This window comes from Barbatula barbatula, assembly GCF_947034865.1.
Source record: "Barbatula barbatula genome assembly, chromosome: 15".
Taxonomy (NCBI): Eukaryota; Metazoa; Chordata; class Actinopteri; order Cypriniformes; family Nemacheilidae; genus Barbatula; species Barbatula barbatula.
Genome location: NC_136778.1, coordinates 11,293,160 through 11,314,361, shown reverse-complemented (window position 1 = coordinate 11,314,361; position 21,202 = coordinate 11,293,160). Strand labels below are relative to the sequence as shown.

Below are 21,202 nucleotides of genomic sequence, written 5' to 3'. Positions count from 1 at the left end.
TCATCAGACCAGACAATCTTGTTTCTGACAGTTTGAAAGATTCGTTTTTGCATATTTCATGTTTTCATGTGTCTTCACTGAGCAAAGGCTTGAGTCTGGCGATAATGTTGCAGCAATGTTTGTCCTTCTGTAAGTTTCTCCCATCTCCAAATATGATCATGGAGCTCAACCAGAGTGATCATCAGCTTCTTGGTCACCACTCTAACAAAGACCCTTCTCCATCAATGGCTAAATTTGGACAGGAGGTCAGCTCAAGTAAGAGATCTGGTGGTTCACTTGAAGTGTAGAAACATCAACAAGCAAAACTAATGCTTCTGAGCTAAATTTCAAGTGTCCCAGAAAAGGGTAGTAATACTTGTGCATTATACTTATTTCAGTGTACTTATAAGTTCTCACAAATCAGTTTTTTAGTTTTGTCATTATTGTGCATGGAGTGTAGTTTAATGTAATTTGTATTTATTTAAAGGAGTTTAAGATAAGGCAGTGACATCACAAAATGTGAATAAAATAAAGGGGGATGAAAGGCATAACTGAACCTGGATTACTCCACAGCAGAGTTTGAACGGCATGTGCTTCCCCCCCCACACTGGGGGTTTTGTGGATGCTGAGTTGCTGACTTGAGTCGAGCAGAACTGTGTTGTGTAAAATCAGAATTGCAGAATGAATGTTACATCATAGCCCTATACTAATTTCTTCATAAAAAGACACTGCTGCTTGACTCTGTGCACAAGGTCCCGCGTTGTGTAAAGAGCTGGAACGTGTATCTCTGCATGATCTACATGTTTGGTCTCACATTGCAGAGGTTCTGTAGACGTCAGGTACGTGAGCGTCTAGCATTGATGGTTGTTGCCTGAAGGTTGAGGCTTTGGTTGCTCCCATTAACATCTGGAGGTTTTGAACCCGGGTAGTGTGGTGACCCATGAACCGGAGAGGTAATAAGATTCAGAAATGAATCACTTTATAGCAAGCAATTACAGGTTTTTCTTGTCAACTGTCTGTTTTGGTTTACTAGGCCTAGATTGTGTCGGTTTGTTGATAACAAACAAGAGATGTTAATAAGATTAGGAAAATTATAATAATTAGGGTCCGTGATGCGACAGCAGCACACGGCCGATCAGCAGCAGAGCTGACTGTACCACTACTACGGTACAGCAATTGCAATTTCAGATTACGTTATTTTAAATACATTCACAGGCAAACCTCTTCAAAAACAGATTATCTGTCTCTTACATTTTCACTTTGCATATTTTTAGTGCAATTACTGCCTGTCAGTTGAGTTTGTGACAAAACATTTTGCAGTATTTACATATTGTTTATCACTGCATAATATAATTCATTAAAATAGGTATACATTTTCGCATTTTGTGTTTTAAGGTGAATTAAAGAAAAATGATTCCCTATATATTTTATCATTGAGGATTTCTTTAAAAAGTCTGAAAATCTTGTCTCGTTCTCGTGAACCCAGTCTCGTGTCTCGTCTTGTCTCATGGGAAAAGTGTCTCAAGGCTTCAAGTGTTGAAACCAGTGTTCAAGCAAGCAGATTGATGACACTTTCTGCACATACTGATTTAAATATAGACAAATTTACATCGCATCATTTGAATAATATGTTATTTATTATAAAGTTAGCGATAAGGGGGACATGATGCAAAATATGTATTTGTATAAAAGGATTAGCCTCTAATATCTCTTCAGTTCCATTCAGAATGGCAGGCTGGTGCAAGTTTAAATGTAAGACCTCTGTGTGATAGATCCACAGAAACTGAGTGGGCTGTTTCTACAACACATTAGCCCTGAGTCAGCCAGTGAGGTGAATGAGTTGAGTTTGTTTAGTGTGTTGACTAAAGACCCTGTGAAGAGGAATGCATTGTGTGGGAACAGCGTGTGGACGTTTGCTTTCGAATGGTAATCTTTTGCTGTATTTCTTGTTCATTTTAGGGACATTTTACAATTGTACTTTTCCCATTTCTGTAATCGTGATCCAAAATGTAATTTAAACCTGAAAATAAGTAGTTTTCAATATTGACTTTGACCTTTCCACTATATGTGCTGAACACTTTCAAGTTGAAGGGATGTGCCAGTCGAACAAGTTCAGCCCTTGACCTCATACACAGTATTTATTTCTCAACTGATGACAGCTCTGTCTCTTGAAAAAAATCAATCCTAACACCAATAGTACGGTGAAAAGCGATCTAACTATGACAGGGCACATTGTTAATACACTAAATATGCAAAAGATCTTTAGATAGGGTTGTGAGCATTTCTGACTGTTAAACACAACATCCTGTGAAAAACCAGGGCTATGCAAGACAGGAAGTATGAATCAGGAACAGTCTGAAATGAACCAGTATTTGAGCAAATGACCATTTCCTAAGAAAATAGATGGCGGGCGGAGATGTGTGACGATACAATGGTAGGACTCAATACGGTAGACGGCATCATTGTTCTGTTGGAGAACCGATCCTGAATCATTCAGTGTTTTGATATCCGAGCATGGGACCAGTTTCGTTCTCTGTTTAATATGTGAGCTGGTTTTCCTGTTTTGCCCATGCAGGTCTTTGTGTTGCTGTACGAAAGCCGTGTTAAGCATTGTTCCTTCTGCTTCCCCTCTGACATTCCTGTGCTGATTTCAGTTGGGGGCTTTACATCTCTCACTATCCCTTTCTACTTCTCACTCACTCACTCACTCACTCACTCACTCACTCACTCACTCACTCACTCACTCACTCACTCACTCACTCACTCACTCACTCACTCACTCACTCACTCACTCACTCACTAACACACTCACTCTTATTCACACACTCACTCTTATTCACACACTCACTCTTACTCACACACTCACTCTTACTCACACACTCACTCTTATTCACACACTCACTCTTACTCACACACTCACTCTTACTCACACACTCACTCTTATTCACACACTCACTCTTACTCACACACTCACTCTTACTCACACACTCACTCTTACTCACACACTCACTCTTATTCACACACTCACTCTTACTCACTCACTCTTACTCACTCACTCACTCACTCACTCACTCACTCACTAACACACTCACTCTTATTCACACACTCACTCTTACTCACTCACTGACTCTTACTCACTCACTCTTACTCACTCACTCTTACTCACTCACTCACTCACTCTTACTCACTCACTCTTACTCACTCACTCTTACTCACTCACTCTTACTCACTCACTCTTACTCACTCACTCACGTTTACTCACTCACGCTTACTCACTCACGCTTACTCACTCACGCTTACTCACTCACGCTTACTCACTCTTACTCTTACTCACTCTTACTCTTACTCACTCTTACTCTTACTCAACATTGACACTCACTCACTCACTCTTACTCACTCTTACTCTTAATCAACATTGACACTCACTCACTCACTCTTACTCACTCACGCTTACTCACTCACGCTTACTCACTCACTCTTACTCAGTCACGCTTACTCACTCACGCTTACTCACTCACGCTTACTCACTCACGCTTACTCACTCACGCTTACTCACTCTTACTCTTACTCACTCTTACTCTTACTCTTACTCACTCTTACTCTTACTCAACATTGACACTCACTCACTCACTCACTCTTACTCACTCACTCTTACTCACTCACTCACGCTTACTCACTCACGCTTACTCACTCACGCTTACTCACTCACTCTTACTCACTCTTACTTACTCACTCACGCTTACTCACTCACGCTTACTCACTCTTACTTACTCACTCACGCTTACTCACTCACGCTTACTCACTCACGCTTACTCACTCACGCTCACTCACTCTTACTCACTCACGCTTACTCACTCACGCTTACTCACTCACGCTTACTCACTCACGCTTACTCTCTCTTACTCACTCTTACTCACGCTTACTCTTACTCACTCTTACTCTTACTCACTCTTACTCTTACTCAACATTGACACTCACTCTTACTCACTCACTCTTACTCACATACTCTTACCACTTGTCAACCATTAAAGGTCCAGTCAGTAATATTTAGCGGCAATGTTGTGAGTTACAACCAACCGGTCACTCCACCCCTCCGCTTCCTTTCGAAACACTACGATGCCTGACAGAACACGCTCTTTATACACCTCTAAAGACATATTATATTGCCTTTCCATCAATAGATATTCCCCAAAATGACCTTTAAATACAACACAGGTTGCGGTGGGAAGTAACAATGTTGTCAGCTGCACTGAACTCACACTCTGATATAATGCTTATATCAGTCACGCATTGGCATTTTCTAGCCACATTAGCTTCTGTTTTTTTTTCCACAAGATCCAGCTTGTCGTAGATTAATACGTAAAATGCCCTGCCCCTCAATACTATTTTTCTATCGGCGAACCACAGGCGGCGATAAAAAGATCTGACTATTGAGAGTGTTTTTTGGGAGCGGTGAATTATCCCTTTAACGTTCTTTTTTATGGCTATAATAAAGTGGTTTTATATGCAGAGAAGTGTATAAAATATGTGATGAAAGATTATGCAAATATTATTTTCTCACTGTTTAAACAAAGGCTCTTTCTCATGCAACACGTTCTTTCTGCTTTCCAGAATCCAGACAAAACAAACATGCTTTCATATACTTTCACACAAAGTGTTAAAAATGTGTGATGTGAGATCAGATCGGGTGCACCAGGGAAGGATGGTTACAGATACTGACAGAACGACCCGCATTCCACCTGTGGACAAGGAGGCCTTGTTGTTGGAAGGTGTCACTTTGTGCCTGACAGGAAGGCATAGCCCCAAACCTTAACCATATTATATCTTTATGGCTGTACCGTGCATATATTGATACAAAGAGGAAAAACATTTATTTTTTTACCTTTGTTTATTTTTGTCTTCCTCATGTTGTCTTTTTTCCAGTTCCTTTACTTATCCTTTAAAATGTAGATGACATGACATACTTGAAACTGTTTTTTATTTTTGTTTTTAAATCATACACACAGATCTTTAAATTGCTTTAATCTGGAAACTAGAAGCTAAATGTAAGTAAGGGCTGAGGTCATGGTTTGTGCCGTTTCAGATCATCAGATACAAAACAGTCAGGTGTGTCTGACAGAGAAGTGAAATTTAAAAAAAGCAAGTCAATACATTTTCAGAGGAATGTGCCATTATCTAATAATGGCTATATCGTTCTCTGTGGTTAGCTCAGACATGTCGGATCACATTCTGCTATTACATAATGTTGTAAAATCCATTTTGTTTACTATTTTGGGGTAATATAATTGTGTACGTGTGGATTTGCTGTGGTAGATGGGGATGTTTATCTTGAACCCATTGTGCATCTAGTGTTGTGGCACCTTGTCCGGTGGTTTGTTAAAATAGCTTTTAGGCACCCCTAGAGGGCAGGCTTGTAAAGAGGTTTGATGTATACACACACACACACACACACACACACACACACACACACACACGTCTCAGTCTGAACTTATTATTCTCATTTCCTTGTTTCTTAAGACTTATGTAATGTTCTTGGTTGGACACTAAATCTAATTTCTATCTAACTGTATTAACATGGTAATAAGTAGCACGCTGTAGATTATTTTGGCCCACATATATTTAGTTTTCTCACACTGGAGGAACTGAAACTCTATCATGGTTGGTCTGACATGTTCACACAGAGTCTAAGGGTGTGTGCGTTTCCTGTGAATCACTTGTTCACTTTTCCATTCTGTCGCTCTATGTACAGTATGCGCTTCTGGGTCTTGAATGAAGTTATGTTGGGCCACAGTGGTAACTGTTCTGTCTGTATGTTGCTGAGGTCATTTCCTCTTGCAGGTGGTGCTGTGGACGCCAAATTGTCGTACAGCAACAAAAACTGCCTTGCTGTCCTTTTGCTGCTTCTGCAGAACACAAAATATATTTTGAAGAATCTTGGTAACCAAACAACATTGCCCCCTATTGAATTCCACGGAATGGACACAAAAGCACGAAGACATTTTTTAAAAATATCTTTGTGTTTCATGGAACACCTTACCCCTTAAGGTTTCATCGCATTGGCATTACAATGGTACTGCTTAGTACTTTTTTTTGTTATTGTTTGAGGTACTGTTGTCAAGTTTTATCAATTGTAATTAGTGTTGGGAATCAAAAATCAATTCCAATTCAGAAATGAAATGTTAAGAATGAAATGGTGCTGGGCGGTATGATCATAAATGATATATATTGGGGTTTTATAGGGTATATTTCAGATTTATACCAACTGCAAAGTTTAGACTTCTTTAACAACTGAATAGCATGCAGTGGTAAATTGCACACATAATATTTAAGCAAATAAATAGAGAACAGCGCTCTCAATTTTTTTCTTTGGTAGCACCATATCTATAGTTATCACTCCCAACTTCAAGAGTTAGGAGCACCCACCCGAAAATGAATACCACCCTGCAAACAAAGGCATGTCTAAAAGACGTCTTTTCTATGTCGTTTATGACGTTAGGAGCAAGAATGAACGTTTTTATGACGTCTTCTGAACAGCTGATATTGATGTCCAGGTGTACTCTATAGTTGCATAGAATGGATATCACTTTTGCACCCGCAATTTATGTTGAAATTTATTAAACCACCATTATTGTGATCATAGTTTGCTTTAGTTGGGCTCTTGCTATTTAACCTTTATTACATAAATTCCTTCCGTATAGACAATGATGTTTTGGAAAAAGCACTGGTTTGTCAATAAAGAAAAAGATGGTGAAGTGAGGTTAGAGATGCTTTTGTGGTAGTTGTTAAACCGTAATAAAGTATTCAAGTTTGGTTATTTAAATTGGGCCATTCATGGGTGATGTGTCTAGCAAATTCACGAACGTTCAATGAAAAATTCACTGCGTCTCTTCTTTGAAATCAACACCTGACAATCTGATTGGTCAGATGGTCTAGTCTGCTGTGATTGGTCTACCGTGAATGAGACTCACGAGCTACAGTGTCTTGGGGGGGAAGAGTGAAGTTCTCGCAAAATGTAGTTCTAGCAAAATGTAGGCGGGGACTATATTAAGTGACTTACATTTTTTTCTAAGCCAATAACTTTGTTATTCATTCATCTTCGGCTTTACAACTTGGCAGACTGCTTGCATTCACACACGGCAACATTACACAGAGCATGAAATGTTATTTACATGATCTCGTAATAGGTACTCTTGAAATATATACGCAGATTACTGAAACCACCCGCTCGGCTAAATAAATGAAATACACATTCACGTTAATAGTACAGAACACAGAATTGTTTTGAATTACGTTTTACTTTTACTTTGAGCAACAAAACATTGTAAATGTGCAACAGTGAAATCATAAGCAACTTGAAATTCATGAACAACGTGAAATTTTTATTAAATAAAACAGATTTCTAAATTAAACTCGTGTAATGGCACCATCCCCTGGACGAGAGGCAAAATACGGAATAAAATTATCTGAGGCACCTGCGTTAAGATCCCCAAGTCGATATTGTTCCGTTGAATTGAAGATAGATTCAAATCGGAGAATCTATATTTTTACCCCGCCCTAAAGGTTGAAATCCAAATGTTTTACTTCAACTATGGAATCGAAACATGGAATCGATAAAAATGGAAACGATCAAACAATACCCTAATGGTAATGCAGTATATCGAATGAAGGTTGTGGGAGTTTGTGCCATTATTACGATGTCCACTGTCAGCGAAAGCAAACGCTTCATTTGAATATGTTTCAGTGAGTCAGCACAGAAAGACCTGCTTCATGCAAAACAGAGAAAATTTCCATCAGTTTACCATAGGACACCTTTGTATTTTGTCCAGATACCTTGAAAACTTTTTATATTTAATATATATTTAATAATATTTAATATATTAAACTGCTGTGACCTTATCCACGTGGCAAATTTAGTTTTGAGCGTGTATTCTTGAATGCACTTTGATTCTGTATTGTTGATTCAGTGAGCTGTCAAACAGGACAAACATGCCACAAACTAATTCTCCCACCGCCTTACTTCAAAGTGGAAGTGAAACCAGAACTTAAGTCTACTTAGGTCAGAGACATGTTTTTCTTTTAATAGTCTGTTCGACAACATTACGTTATTTTTGGTCTTTGGGGTTTTTGAAGAAAAATAGAGGGGAAGTTAGAGTTCATATTTTGTGTGTCATAGCCTGCAATGTTGTGTGTGGTGGGAAGAGTGTGAGGAGTATCTCTAGTTTATTGCCTGATAAAACTTATCAGAGCGTGGCAGCATGCTGAAGACGCCACCCCTTCTTACTTTTTGTTATATACTCCCTCGCCATCACTGATGGATGAGCCTTTCTCCCTCCCACTTTTCTAAGCATGAAAGTCTGGGTGTAGTTACTAGCAGCTGTGTTTTGATTGGGCACTCTCTGGTGCGTACGTTATCTCCTGTTGGACACGTCCATGCTCAGCCCCGATAACGCTTTGCACTCAACCTGAAAAGCTCCGCCCACTGTCATCAAATCACCACATCTTGCATGAACAGACAGGTAGTAAGTTGGTGTTTTGTCGTGGTTAAAGCTAAAGGAGATAACAACATTTGGATACGTTTCTGAGGAGCATGTAGTAAACAAACAGGTGGAATAGTACTCAGAGAACTTTGGATCTACAGGTGCTTCATTCCATCAGAGAACGGCTGAATTCATCTCCTCGGATCTTAAAGGCGACATTACCACACCACGACTGAAGAGCTCACTGTGACAGATCATATGAACTTTATCTTTTTTATTCTTGGTTCACTGTCTACTAATAACTCTGACACAACAAAGAGGAACTTGTGGTGAAGTCAGTCCGTGGTTTTGCCTGGGTGGAGGAGTCGCTCATCTGTCCGGTTACAGACGAGACTGATTCTTGAGAGGTGATGGTGGGTGGTGGAGCGGTCACTTTGCGCCTGCACAGGCGCCTGGACTGAAAGTGTCACAGCGCAAACATGGAATTCCTCAAGAGCCTCGTTCCCACGGCCATCTCAGGGGACAACGGCATGCCGGCGACGGACGCGGGGGGAGTGTGGTTGCGGGATACGGGCCCTCGCTTGCTGAGGATCAAACGTTTGGGGATGCAGCCTGTCCCACAGGTCAATAAAGAGGAGCAAGATGCAACCACCCCGACTGGGCGTCCGGTCGTACGGCTTCAACGACACCGTGGCAAAGGTACTGACTGCAGACGGATTGAAATATAAACATCTTGTGAAGAATAGTGGAGAGACGACTGTTTGTTTAGGAGGTGTGTGTTTAAGGTGTATGCTTGCACCTTATTCCGATGGTCGTTGGGCTCTGATGTAAGGCTAGAGAAAAGAAGCATATGTATTACAGGGTTCCCAATAGGGCTGTGCAATTAATCGCAATCGCAAAAAAATTGCGATTTGAGCACATGCGATTTCTAAACCGCACAAAGCTGCGATTTTATTAATTAATTTATAACTCAGAATACTAAAACTGTGTTGTGCGCATGTTTAAGATGTTAACCTATCAGAGCTCACTCTGCGAACTGCGCAAAATACGCAAAATACGACAAAAGCTGAGAGGGACAAGAACAGAATAGGCGAACGGGAGGAATCGATATAAAATATGGATGCAGGTCAGAATAAAAATGATTTGCTGTCAAAAAGAAATTCAACATCAGTCGTATGGGAGTCTTTTGGATTTAGGAGAAAAGATGTGTCAGAGAGCAAGCTAATCTGCAAGACCTGTGAAATGATTATTGCAACGAATCGGGGCAATACAACAAACCTCTTCCAACACTTAAAACAGCGGCATAAAAAAAACGATATGATCAATGCATGTCAACAAAGTCTGTCGAACCTAACAAAAGCACACAACAAAGCCAGGCTGAACAAGTATCCATTGTTGAAGCATTTGCAGGCGTAACGCCTTATGAGAAAGGCTCAAAACGCCACAAAGAAATTTACCGAAGCGATCTCCTATCACATTTGCAAAGACATGATGCCTGCGTACATTGTCAGTAAAGACGGTTTCCGAAGATTAATACAAACACTCGACAAAATATACCAGCTGCCCTCGCGCACTCATTTCACACGAGTTATTATTCCCGAAATGTATGAGAACTGTAAGGCAGGCGTTGAATGCGAACTCAAGCAGGTAAATACGCCAATACCACAAATATGTGGTCCAGCAGAACGATGGAGCCGTATATGAGCTTAACGTTGCATTATATTAATGAAAACTTTGAAATGAAAAGTCGATGCTTGCAAACAGCATACTATCCCGAAGATCACACTTTTGTGACAAGTTTATTTTAGGAATTTAGGTAAGTTAACCAGAAGTTATTTTATGTTGTCTGTTTTAAAGACATTTATTTAAAATTGTATTACTGTTAATACTAAATTATTCCATTGTGGAATGTTTTGTTATGCACTTCTGGTACATTTAGAATGGTACATGCTTGAAAAAGTAAAACAATTACCAAAATCGCAATTGCAATATTCCTTATAAAAATCGCAATGTGATTATTTTGTCCATATTGCACAGCCCTAGTTCCCAAGGGTCATGACATCTCTGGAATAGCACAGAATTTTAAATGTTCTATTGCAGACATTGAAGTCAGTGAATTTTATATATTTATTTTTAAAGTCATGTAATATCAGGGATTTTTGTTTGTCACTTTAAAACCCCCGGCATGAGAAAGATTCGCACAAAGTATCAAGCTATTTAATGAAACAATATGAATGTCGACCGTAATAGTACACACAAACATCTGGCAGGCACAATCTATTTGTTGACTGCATTTACATATCTTCTAGATGTTTATATGTAATCTCAGTGGTCTTTAAGGTGTTTATGATTAAGAATGTTTCATACAGACACACCTGTGCAATCTGGGTATTAAACTGCCAAAAGAAAAAACTGCAAAAAAACTGTTAAGACTGAAATTGGCAGTCAGAACTGGGTAATTGTTATATACGAATTGTTTGTATTTCGTGATGCCAATTGTAAAATTAAATATTTATTTCTGGAAAATAGTTGCTTAAAGGATTTAGTTTCTTTACAATTGAGGTAACATTTTAATATTAACATTTGAGGCTATTTGTTGTGTTGTATTTGTCATTTGTCTGGTCAAACTTTAAATTCTTTATTTTGATTTAAATTAAAAATGTATTCCTTCGTTTTCGTCCTTGTCTGCTCAGTACTCAGCACAACAGCGGCCTGGTTTTCCATTTATTATAGGTCATGGAAATTCAACGTTTTAGTTAGTGAAAGTCAGTGAAGTTTTACCTTTGGCTCAGAGTGGGGACCCTGGTTTCATTAGAGTCTAACTTAACATCAGTCAACAGAAATACTGAAGCTCAAGTCAAGGACCTATCAAAAAGCTACAACTGGAGACCAGAGGAAAATAAAGTCTTGTTTTTAGCTGTAAATATTTACAGATAACCTTAGGAAGAGTTTTCATCAACTCCCTAGATGCCGGTGTTTAATTCTCACTGCCTTTTTAGGGTGTTGACTCTGAAGCGCACCTGGCAACTTTACTGACTAGTGGGCAAGATCTCATATCACAATCTGAGCAGAAATTTGTGTGTTTTTATATAGAGATGCATTTCCACCGGTAATTTTCTTTGTCATATGTAATAATCTTACAGATACTATGTACAGTACTTAAAGTGATAGCTCATCCAAAAATACAAATTCTGTCATCGTTAACTCGCCCTCATGTCATTTCAAACCTGTTTGCCTTTCTTTCGCAGAATATAATAGAAGATATTTTGAAGAATGTTGTTAACTGGCACCCATTCACTTGCATTTGGTTTTGTGTGCATACAATAGAAGTCAAAGGGGACTGATGTTGTTTGTTACCAATATTCTTAAGAATACCTTTTGTGTTCTGCTGAAGAAAGAAAGTCATACAGGTTGGACATGACAAGAAGATGATTAAATGATAATGTAGTTTTCATTTTTGGGTGAACTATAAGTTTAAGTGAATGCAAAAGAACTGCACAGTCTTTTTGAATAAGAAAGGATTTTTGGGAATAATCTGGGTTATACTAACGCGTCAGGTGGGTCTTTCCCTCATGCATTAAAACCCTTTAACGCACGGCTAGCTGTGGATAATCCCTTACGTAAAAATAAATTTAGCAGTGTTCTTTGTTGAAAGGAATTGTTCACTTTAAAATTAAACTTTGATCATTTTAAGTTCGACCTTAACCAACAGCCCCCCGTTTAAGTCCATTACATTGATAAGAACCCTGGAAAGCTTTCCTCAAAAGCCTCAATTTGTTTTTGACAGAATAAATATACACACGAATGGCTAGTATGACACGTGGGTGAGTGAATTGTCATACAATTTTAAAGTGAACTATTATGAATTTAAATTGAATGGAATTATTCATTTTTTGTTAGGTCCAGCAAATCGCCACAGATCAATATTTAAAAGAATTAATTGAAATGCCTTGTAAAACCAATTTAATTTTACTTGAAGCATTATTTACTTGAAGTCTTATTGTTCAACCCCTCCAACTATAAGTTAAAACTTTTTACTATGCAGTCAGTTCTTGATGGATGAATTCAATATTGTTTTATTTGTAATGTCTGATTAGAGAAAGATATTGAAAGGGCAATGTCAATAGTTGAGCCTTGACTGGACATAGACTTGACTGAAAGATAGACTCTTGGTTTGTTATGGCTGAGGAGGAAGACTCTGCCGTTGGAGTCTGCTGTTTGTTGTCAAGCTCGTGAGTCATACTGGGATAGTGATGCAGGGTCATATAGGGTAAAATGAGCACTTTTGTGCCTCATGTTGGGTTGATGCAGCTATGACCACTCTTCGTTGTAAGTAGCAAGCAGGCATGCAGTGAAGGGTGTGTGATCCCCTGAAAGTGACTTCATTCAAAAAGCAAATTGGCCACCACACATTCAAACATGACAGAAAAGAGCACAGCCAGATGAGGAGTATTGCATCCGTCGAGTTCTGTATCCTTCGAAGATTCAAGTCAAGCTATGTTTGTGGGTGTTTAAACTGCACCCGGACCACACCTCGCTCGCCCCAAATTGATGAGTTTTGTGTGTCGGTAATTCGTGTTTTAAAGGTTCTTGCCAGGACACGCTCATTCCGTGTCTGTGTAAACATCCATATCCCAGTGTTGGCCAAGTCACTCAAAAATGCATCCAGAATGTCTGTGACAAATAAGCAAAACTAGAATTGTATGTTCTCTTAAAGTAGCAAGATACACCAAGTTTATCAGCAAAGCTGCTGGCTACTGCCTGTCACTATATTCTCCATTTCGGAATATTATTTTTGAAATATCATCAAAATATTGTAATTATTGGAAGCTATTTTTCCCTTGAAGTAAGCAAGCAAAATAAACAAATGACTCTTTGATTTTTATTGTTGACTTTGTAATAATTCCCTGGAGCTCTGGAGTCATATATCTAGTTATTTGCTTTGATTTGTTTCTGAATGGATATTGACTCAGTGTTGACACTGAGGGGAAGCGCCCGTCCCCAGCTCAACCTGTTTCTTCAGCTGCAAGGCAGATTTACAGACAATCAGAAAGACCTGCCCTGCTCGGCAAGTTATATAGTGATGTTCTGATGGGCTCTCAGATCACTTGTTAATATTAGTGGTGTTTTGAAGGGTGTTATGTTTGTTCTGTCTTATTCTATATGTAGCCGAGCGCAGAACACACCCCATTCAGGAAGAGGAAGGATATGGCCACTGTACTGTCTGTTCTGATGTCTAATAATATTGGTCCCCTCGAGGGGTTTCCAGGGTTGCTGATCTGGAAACAGTGATCACAAAATCAAATAGAGACATTAGCAGCCCTGCCACACCCTCTCTTCCTCGCTTTCTCATTGCTGTAGTTGATTAAAGTGAATTGAAAATTTGTCTTAAGGAAAATGCATGCGTGTGATGTTTTCTTTCAGGCAGTATGTGATTCGTACACAACTTGAAGAGCAGAAATGCAGGTTTAGGATATGCCACAGAAGTTAAGATCGTACAGTTAAACACTGCCTTTGCCAAAGCTGTCAAAACAACAGTCTTACACCGTGTCTACACTGGACCCGACAGAACTGCATAAGAACCCTTTATATTACAAAATTTATCCACACTGGAATCCAGTATGGAGAAAATGTAAAATTATAATGAGTTCTAATGCGTTTCTAATGTCTTTTGTCGTGTCGCGTCACGCTAGTCGTGTCTGGTGTAGACACGGTGTAACAGTGATGGATTGTTCCTTTACATTAGCAATAGTACAGCCCTTTTATATTTCCCCAAATGTAATTCATTTATTTTTCCTAAATTTATTTTTATTTTCACATGACCATGGGAATTTTTTTGTCATAGCCAAAAATACATTGTGTGGGTCAAAATTATTGCTTTTTCTTTAATGGCAAAAATGATATTAAGTTAAGATCATGTTCCATGAATATTTCCTATGCCGTAGTTTACACAGGACTGTTTTGCAGATTCCAGAGTTTTAAATTCTTAGTTGTATCTGGGGCAAATGTCGTCCTATCCTAAAAAAAGCTTATTCAGTTTTAGGATGAGGTAAAAATCTAAAGGTAAAAAAAATGTACCCTTGTTGACCAGGATCACATACAAGTACAATGTTTACAGTAACAGTGTAGTTTGTAGTATTTACTATAAACTATATACAACAGCATTTACTATAGTAAAATTCCTAGATGTTGTAGTGTTTTTGAACCTTACTCTAGTACAACATTATCAGTCTACTGTAGTTAATACTACAGAATGCAATAGTATGGGTATAGTATAATTTATTTGGATTAACTGGACTTTTATTTTGGCGAATAGTCGCAAAGACCTTTGCATTTCAGTCTATAGTGTATATGATAGTACACACAGAAAAACTGGATAACATATTTAGCATATGTAGGGTTATTGATGCTAGTCCATCATGGTATGAATGTAATTTGCTGTTAAATGCTACTTTCTTATTCATGCAAAATTCTGGATTTCTCGATTCGTCACGGATATCATAGGACCTTACGATATTAAAATGTTTTTTGTCTTTCCCTCTTTCTTTGACTTTCTGTCTGTTCTCTCTCTCGTTCATGACTCAGCTTACTGTATTTTGCAGCATTTGGTCAGTTTTGGAGATCTGGGGGCTGATGTGTACTGTAACAGCATCTGTGCTGACTTAAGCAGTGCTGATCAGAGGACTTGTTAGGCTAGCACGCCCACTGTCCCTCTCTTCCCAACACACTGGGTTTCACCACTTTTTAATAGTGTCTCTCTCTGCAGAGCCTGTTTTGGTTGCATGGTGCTAAGAGATGCTTGTTCCCAGCAAGGTGTGCAGCATCCCAGCTTACACAATGTCTGACATAGCGTTATGATTTTAGCTTAAATGTCTCGATTCTGACACCCAAAGATTTTAATGTTAGTTCATCCACAGAATTACTGGTAATGTTTATCTCAAATGAAAATTCAGTTTTTTTTGCTCACCCTTATGCTGTTTCCAAACTTGTTTGACTTGCTGACTGTACACAAAAGGAGATAATATAATATAATTCTGTACAGGGAGGTTTGGAACCGCATGACGGTGAGTAAATTATGACCTCATTAATTTTTAAGTAAAAAAAGCCACACACTTTGTTGTAGTATTTCACCTATATGGCGCTCTTTGATCTTATTTGCACTTTTATAGCTTTGCATTGTGGGAGTTGCAGTTTTAATGTTGCTTTTACACAGGGGAACCTGCTTTGTGCAATTTGCTGAAGGTTTTAGCAGTCTCTGATAAAATTACTGTCCTTATCGATTAATCTCTTTTTCTCTACCTCTCTCTCTCATTCACTCTCCTCTTTCTTTCTTTTTTGGCTCTCCTTTTCCCTTTGCTGGGTGCTGTAATGCACAGTACAGGAAATGCACTCTCACCGTGGCCTCGTGGGATTGCAGGGCCTTCAACAGACTGCCTGTCTGTCAGTGTCTATTCCCTGCGCACTGTCCAAAAGCACTTACAGTATGTCTTCTCCTGCGACATCAGCAGCCGAGCTTGTTTCATCTTTTTGCCAAAACTTGTATTATGTTTGAATGAGTTTTCTTATGAGGATCAGAATCTGGTTTAGTTGCTCTAAAATGGGATGAATTTGATCTGGTTTAAACTAGATTGGGATTGAGTTTGTGTTTTTTGATTTGGATCAGAATCTGGTTTTAGTTATTGTAAAGCAGGAAAAAGTGGGTTAATTATTATTTCTTTTTAGCTGGATACCAGATTACTACTGTAAATTGGGAATGGGGGTTAAGTAATGTTTTTTCTAAAAAGGAAAAAGAGACCTGTCTTATTTTCTCTTGTATATTTAGTATTGTTCTTTAATAAAGAAAAAGTACTTTTTATTCGAATACTCGATTAATCGATGGAATAATTGGTAAAATAATCGATAGCTACAGCCCTAGATCAGAATCTGGTTTCATTACTGTAAATTGGGAATGAGGTTTGACTTAATCTGGATCAAAATCTGGTTTCGTTACTGTAAATCTGGAATTGAGTAGCTGCTGCGACCATATATATGTATGTTGTGACCGTGTTGACAATAGAGCAACATTCCTGCTGTGATGAACAGGATCCCACTGTTTACCCTAAACTGTGTGCTTTTGAGCGAGAGCGATGGGGAGATGGCAGTCTTTAGACCATCATGTGATTGTGGAGTAACTTTATTTTAATGGGTGTGGTGCATGCAGGAACAGCCAGTTCTCAGCCAGTTCTCAGCCCTGGCTCTGTATTTTGGCTCTATAATGCAGAAGGACAAAAATTGGCGTTTTGAGCTCACAGTAAGTCATCCTTCCTTCATTCACCTGATCAGCCCTTATTTTAGTACAATAAAGTCACATGTCATTCACAGGAAGTTTAAAGTAACATTTCATTCAGTTTTGACTGACAAAGCTGTCAGTATCAAGCTTGACAGAGCACCTACAGCACAGTATTTTCTAAATGTTTTCAGAAATGCATTTTGATTGTATATCGGTTATTTGGTCAGGAATGGTCAACCAGCAGCTCGTAGTACTGTATCCACTAATGTGTAACAAGCTCCATATAATGTGTTTGTTTGTGCATGTGCGTTTATTTATGTTTATGTGTGAGTGTGGGAGTTAAAGCCCCGTGCTGCAGTCCACACAATACAGGCTTTTGTGCCCAGTGTTTGTTTACAATGCTGCCTTTTCGCTTTGCATAACTCCAGCAGGGAGGGACAGTCAAGTGATGGAAAGAGAGAGAAAGATAGACGGGTGGAGGGAAAGAAAGAGAGATTGTGAGTGGTATCGGTGGAATCTGTTTGTGTGCACTCTTTTATCTGGTCTCAGGGCTCTGGTCAGATGATGTCAGGCGCTAATGTCTGTGATTGGAGGTGGCAGGGCACTGAAGATGGTGGAAGGTTATTTTTGGGTCTGGTATTGTGGATTACCATGTGCTGAGAGTTTGTTATGGTTCAATGCATCGGCGTGCATTATGATGGATGTTGATTTACGAAGTGCCAAACGTGATGTAGAGCCGGCGTGTATTAATTCCATATTTGTGGGTTTCCACTTCACACAGTTGCTCCTCTGTTGTCCTGTCTGGCACATCAGAGGAGCAGATTTGTCCGCACCTGAAAACATGATTGTTTTTTTCCCAAGTTCTTTATTAAATTAAACAATTGCATTGAGTTTTCAATCACTTCTCAAAATAACATGTTGTTATGTTGTATATTTAAGCATCTTCACAAACAGTAGCCTGCTTAGAATTTGCCAAAATGTGAAAAATTTGTCATTAGTAAAGCATGATTAGCTCATGCTGTGATTTATCAAATGATGTGTCAGATCAGGGGCGTGCGTCATTTTGTCTGATCTCACTGGGTTGCTTTTTCATTCTTCTGTTAATAACCCAGACTGCCGCACCCTCTTCTGCAAGCAGGCATTGGTTACCTCATAGGTCAAGCATCACTTACACCAGCTGTGCGTGTGGACGTCAGTGCGTCAATGTAAATTTGCAAGGATATGACTTTTCCAAACAGTCGCCGCTTGTGCAATGTATACGTTGCCAACTTGAGGAAAATGTTGGTATTTTTAGAAACATGGTTTCTTTTTTGAACTGGAACCAAGTGAAATGTGTGTATGTGTTTAAGGGAACAGTGCAGCCAGAAATAAAAATTCATTCATGTTATTCCAAGCTGAATGGCTTACACATAATGAAAGTGAATGATGGTGTATCAAAGTAAATGTTAAGGGGAATATAGCTCCGGCAGTCACGTGACCTATTCTGTTTACACCGCCATCCTGGCAGGCAAGGACAGCCGGGAGCGACTATGAAATGAATGGCGCCAGCATAAGTTTCAAGGCAACAGAGTTCACTGTGCACTTTAATTCAAAAGACATAGACCTGCGCATAGCAAAACTTAACATAACAGATCCATATAATGCCGCCGGGGTGCTTTTAACGTGTATCAATAAAGAAACAGATAAAGCATAGCTATATCACTTATCTTGCAGGTTAAACATTCCCCAGAAACGTAATGAGCCTCTATTGAAGCCGTGGGTGGTGGTCAGACACGATGGGGTTGTGTTAGGAGCCTTCTGCGATTTGCACAGCTGGAACAGGAGAGTATTGCTCTCATGTGTCTTGTTCAGGATTTGGCAGCATAACGACAGAGAGGGAGAGATAGCGGTGACGTGTTTGTTAGCATGTTTTATTGCAGTTTACCCCCGATAGGCCCTGTCTATCGGCGGATTCCGGCTCCTTACTAATATGATCAAATAGTTGTCCACCATATTAAAAAAGTACGATTTGTAAAGTCTATACAGCGTTTAAAATTATTGTTTGACCACTGTCAATACCAATGCTACAGCTGCTCTAGCGCTCTCCTGAAAGCCTGCCAAAATGGGAGAGTTCATATTGCGTGACGTCAACCTCCGGAGCTGTATAGTTCAGCTAAAATTATAATTCTCTCATAACACTCTCGTACCTTTTTTTTTTAGCTAAACTCAATTAAAACTAAATCCATCACTATATACTTATTAAATTATATTCAAACATTGTATGTGTTGAACCCTCAAGTGCTGTTAATTACAACTGCATTAATAGTGGACAAATTCGGGCACATTGTGATTCCATTGATATTTTACATAAATCTCATAACACAATCTTTTTTCATTTGTTTCATGTTAAAACGAGATATGCATTTATTTAGTTTTTTGGTAATGTTTAACAAACTTAACACCTTATGTTGTAGATGTTATCAGTGAAAATTGTATCATTTAAAAGAAAACATTGAGGTTGGTAAAACAGTGCAAAGATGCCAAATATGCTTACAAACTAATTTGACCAACCCATAAGAAAGAGAAAGTGGGAGACGGAGTTATAATTTATTTGTAACAATATACACAACATTTCCAAAATATCAAGGCTCTCTGCTATAATAATCCTCTTTGCCATTGTTTTACTACAGAATGAATTGAAAACGTCACTGTCCCAGAGGTAGCAGTAGCAATGCGATCTTGCAGTGGGACTTTTATCTCACATTGAAGTGTGTATGTGCGTGCGTGCATGTGTGTGTGCGTACGTACGTGCGCTGCACAGTTCTTTGTTTATGCATGTGTGTGAATGTCAATGTTATTTGACATAATTTGGGAAAAACACTGTTCTGTAGGCTTGTGAAATTTATATTTGTGGGTGATTTGTTGTATGTTTATTGAAAAAAAAATACAAATAAATAAAAAGAATTGCTGTGAAATTTACTCATTTGCCATTAATTTCATACGGGTGCCCACAACGATTTTTATTTTCACCAACTTAACATTGTCGAATAAAGTTAAACCCTTTTGGGTGTGCTTAGGTGGAAAAATAGCAGAGTTTTGTACCGATCAGATTAAGAGAAAATACGTTATAAGAAAAAACAAAATCATTTGTCGCCAACATCACTTTATGTTAATAATTGAAGTTTAAGTTAATTCTATTGACATCCCTTGTCTCCTAGATTCCACTCTTGTTTTATACTCTCTCTCTTTCTCGAACAATTTACTGCAGTTGCCGGTGACGCATCAGTTTTGGTACAGGAAGTGTGTGTTGTGCCCAGCCACTGACGCGTGGAATAGATAAAGTGAGGAGAGAGTGAAAACGGCAAAGCGGTAGCTGTAATGACATGTATTTGAAGCGCTGGAGAGAAGCCAGAGCAGGCTAACAGCGTGTTCATGACATCACCCTCCCCTCCTATTCTGCCATTGAAACAAACGCTCTCTTCACAGAATGAGAGAGGGTGGGCACGAGAGAACAAGTAGAACCAACCCATACCGAGTGAATGGGAGTACAGGAGGGGATAAGTGCGGGAGAGTTGATTTGGGGTGGGCTTTAGGACCCAGCGCAGACGAGTTACGCGAGCAAGAGCGCTGCCGCTCTCAGCTGGGAGTCCATCCTCACCATTCTCTCTCCCTCAGACGCTTACACATTCCCAGAACAAAGTTTCCCTGCACACTTCGAGAGCGGCATCCTGGACTGGATGGACTGGATAATACTCCCGCGTGCCTTTGGAATTCCCATCTGAGGACACAGCATAGTCTTTTCTTTGTTGATTTTCTTGGTTCGTCTTTTACTCTCTCGCTCCTTATGGGCCCCTCAGAGCCCCGCAGCTGATCTGAGAGAGCGTGAGAGCTGGTACGCGTGACAACACACGTGCATTTGTGTGCGTTCTGCAGCATGCGCTTCATCACAAGCCCGGGCAGAGGCTGAAACTTTGCCCTTCTGTAGACGGCACGGGATGAGCGGGTGAGCAGACGCTTGGAGTACAGGAGCCAGCCGGACTGGCCAGAGGATCCAGTGCCTTCTTTTTACCCACAGTCCTCTGCTGGCGTCATGCTGAGTCTGCAGGATTCGGTGTTCTTTGAGATCAGCATCAAGTCTCTGCTCAAGTCCTGGAGTGGGAACTGTGAGTAACTCTCAGCGTCAGCGTGCGCTTTATGAAGATGAAACGCCTAGCTCAGATTCAGCTTTCACAAATTCATTACAGCTCGGGAGTCAGTGCAAGTGTGCTGTGACAGCCCAGCATACACGCCGCCGTCTCTGCATAGCAAGGCTAGGGCTGTTTGATGTCTTTCCGGTGGCTCAGTGGTTAGAGAATGGTGCTAGCAATGCCAAGGTCATGGGTTCAATCCCAGGGGATTGCACATAGTCAGAATCAAATGTATAGGACAATGCAATGTAAGTCGCTTTGGATAAAAGCGTCTACCAAATGCGTAAATGTAATGTCTAGTTTAATTAATA

General features: G+C 39.5%; 1 protein-coding gene across 10 annotated transcripts in view; it reads left to right on the top strand.

The window, feature by feature from the left end:
• The window catches only part of fryl (furry homolog, like), an 82,512-nt gene that overhangs the window by 11,133 nt on the left and 50,177 nt on the right, over positions 1 to 21,202 (top strand). For 4 of the 10 annotated variants that reach the window (XM_079474816.1, XM_079474817.1, XM_079474815.1 and 1 more), the window contains exon 1: positions 8,479 to 9,155. The exons of 1 other annotated variant lie outside the window; for it this stretch is intronic. In XM_079474816.1, coding sequence (XP_079330942.1) covers positions 8,936 to 9,155 — 220 coding nt within the window. In that variant the 5' untranslated portion in view covers positions 8,479 to 8,935. Of the gene's footprint in view, positions 1 to 8,477; positions 9,156 to 20,449; positions 20,868 to 21,202 lie in introns of those variants that run through there. 5 more of the 10 variants (XM_079474819.1, XM_079474818.1, XR_013787661.1 and 2 more) reach the window with 4 other exon arrangements.